The sequence below is a fragment of the Pinus tabuliformis genome, chromosome 7 (assembly GCF_031772625.1).
Source record: "Pinus tabuliformis cultivar Carrire ecotype Pingquan chromosome 7, CPIR1, whole genome shotgun sequence".
NCBI lineage: Eukaryota > Viridiplantae > Streptophyta > Pinopsida > Pinales > Pinaceae > Pinus > Pinus tabuliformis.
In genome coordinates this window covers 1,811,932,634-1,811,935,414 of record NC_142293.1, presented here as the reverse complement: position 1 = coordinate 1,811,935,414, position 2,781 = coordinate 1,811,932,634, and the positions used below count along the sequence as shown (strand labels likewise).

At 42.7% G+C, this 2,781-nt stretch overlaps 1 protein-coding gene across 1 annotated transcript; it reads right to left on the bottom strand.

The window, feature by feature from the left end:
* Positions 1 to 336: 336 nt before the first annotated feature.
* On the bottom strand, positions 337 to 1,770 carry LOC149255629 (scopoletin glucosyltransferase-like). Its single transcript, XM_089455089.1, has one exon. It carries the CDS (start codon positions 1,768 to 1,770, stop codon positions 337 to 339), a length of 1,434 nt encoding a protein of 477 aa, XP_089311215.1.
* Between the last annotated feature and the right edge of the window lie 1,011 nt (positions 1,771 to 2,781).

Here is a 2,781-nt window from a genome sequence, read left to right as displayed (position 1 = left end):
ATACATATATAGAGTTACAGCCCATGTAAATCCATAAATTAGGAACTTTTTTCTGCTTTGCTATCTCTAAGACACCAAACCTAATCTCCTGCAAATCTCATCCGAGCAGAACTGAGATCTCAAACACTCCACAAACAATCAAAGTATAAAGGACAGTTCAGCGTACAATCCACTATAAAGCTGCAGCAACATATTAATTCACACAAAACTCTCTCTGAGTGGCCACGGGTAAACAAACCATAAAGGCAATCAGTGAGGACACATTCTGAAATTCCACAATACTTTACATAAACACACACGGTCAGGATGAACCTCAACCCAAAAGGAGAGGCTACTTCAACCTTCATCGGACAAGCTAGGGTTTCGTTGTTCACTGGATAGATTAAGTTCGTGGATCTCATCTGCAAACGCTTTCAAGCTCTGATGGGAAGATCCTCCGCGTTCATCCATAGACCTTCTCGCCAATTCGCCAATCTCCTTAGCCTTGCTCCTCTCCTCTCCTGCACAATCCTCCGACATTATCTGTGCCACGGCCCTCTGTAAATCTTCTCTGTTCGGAACGCCATTCTCGCCTTCACAGAGCTGGACGCCGATCTTAAGCAACTCTGTCACTAACATCGAATAGCAGAATTCAGCTCCAGAGATGGGCCATGTGATCATTGGAACCCCCATGGCGATGCTCTGTAACGCGGAATTCCATTCACAGTGAGTAAGGAATCCCCCAACGGACTGGTGCGAGAGAATGAGATGGTGGGGTGCTCTGCCTCGGATTATGAACCCACTTCCAGTCTGGTCTACTTGTTCTGCAAATCTTTTTGGGATTGCAGTAGTGCTGTAATTAGCCCATATAAAGGGCTTATCCATGGCCTTCAATCCGCAGGCAAGTTCCATAATTTGTTCTTCGGACAGAGCCGAGTGATTGCCCAAGCAAACATAGAGAACGGACTCAGGCTTCTGAGAATCCAACCAGTGAAAGCAAGGATCCGATTTATCTTTGGAATTGTTAAAATCCCAAGGCGGCAGAATGGGGCCGATGGGCCAAACAGGCTTGTCCGTGGTCGTATGCAGGTGATCGATATGACCAAGCTCTAGGTCGTAGAAGGTGTTAACGAGGATCCCCCAGCTCTGGAGGTTCAGCAGCCTGTTCTCTCGCATGAACTCCGACACGGGATCGAATCTCTGGAACGTTCGGGCCGTTCGAGAAATTTGGGTCCGGCAAAACGCGATTTGCAGAGGAAGATCGGGCATTATAAAATACTCGTCGTCGGTCTTGACCTCAAGATGTGGCATGTGCGTCCACAGGGAATTGTCTACGCAGGCCCCGAATGCACTGGATGTGTGGAAAACGGCTCTGGGGATCGCGAGTTTGGCAGAGATTTTCTGAGTCCAGCCGAGGTAGAAGTCGCTAATGATGCACACAGGGCGTGGCTTCTGCTGTTGGATCCACTGCTCGATTGGCTCTGCTAATAATCGAAACGAGTAGACGAGAAGAGGGACGGATATCCGGGGAATATCTTCTTGCAGTTCCTTTTGATCCGATGGGAGGGGGATGTATAGAGGCCGAATGTCCACGGACTCTATTTTTGCTCGCTGTAAGAAATGTTGCAGGGGAGAGGAATGAGAACGCGTTGTGAGAATCGTGACAGAGATTCCATGGAACGCCAGTCGATAGGAAAATTCGAGAAATGGAATCAATTGGTTCTGTTCAGGGAATGGAATGGCCAGCACATGGGGAGATTTCCTGCTACTGGCTGTAACGACAGACGCCATGATATCTCTGCTATAGTTCGATGGCTGGAAATTTACACACAGCACCGAAATGCGGATTCACAGGTTACACACAGCACCGAAATGCGGATTCACAGGATTACAGACATTCCTTTCTTCTATATGTAAATCGAATTCCGTCTTTCATTTGACTAGCAGGTTGCGTGTTTTGCTTTGGCATAAAAAAATTCAGTGGAGTGGGGCATCTTCTTTGAAGTTTTTCTGAATCGGTAGTGTATTTAATTGTTTTTTGATTTTGGATGTTTTTGGGTCAAACTTATAATGCGTGAAAATTTAAAAATAATTGGGTTGGGATGATTTTTATAAAATTTCGCTATGGAGTGGGGTCTTAGTTCGAGGGATTTCAGATTAAAAAAAAAATAGAAAACCAGAGTCAGTAGAGTCCGAAAAAGAAAAACTACTCAATGGACGAGTAAGAGTCTACTAAATTGATAGTTTAAGAGTATACTAAATTGATAGTTTTATGTGTAAAATAGGTTGGCAGGATGATAGTTTTATGTGGAAAAATAGGTTGGCAGGGAAAAAAAATTAATATATTGTCAATCTATCAGTCATATGATGAAAAGATGAGATGATTTATTTGAATGTTGTAATTAAGGGAAAAGCTAAAATTTTAATAGGGCAACTGAGGACTAGATCTCACCATTTTAAATACAAAATATATAGATGGATAATCCCCAAGAAATGTCCGGTCTATGTCCGGTCTATGAAGACATTCTCAATCATTTTGAAAATAATCTAAAAACAAACTATTTGAACCAGCAGAGCTATTTGAACAAGCTGAAAACAAACTATTTGAACCAGCAGAGCTATTTGAACAAGCTGATTGAGGAAGCAAGACTTCACAAAACTACTGCGAATTTATTGATCAAAATTAATGGAAAAAAACTGTTTTAAAGGGAAACTTAACCTAAGTCCCTTAAAAACATATAAAATCCCTTAAAGCGCTAGTTCGCATGTAAGTCATTAAAATCCATTGAATTCAAGGTAAGA

Coding starts and splice junctions, on each gene's coding strand:
- LOC149255629 (XM_089455089.1), bottom strand. CDS start 1,770: ATGGCGTCTGTCGTTACAGCCAGTAGCAGGAAATCTCCCCATGTGCTG.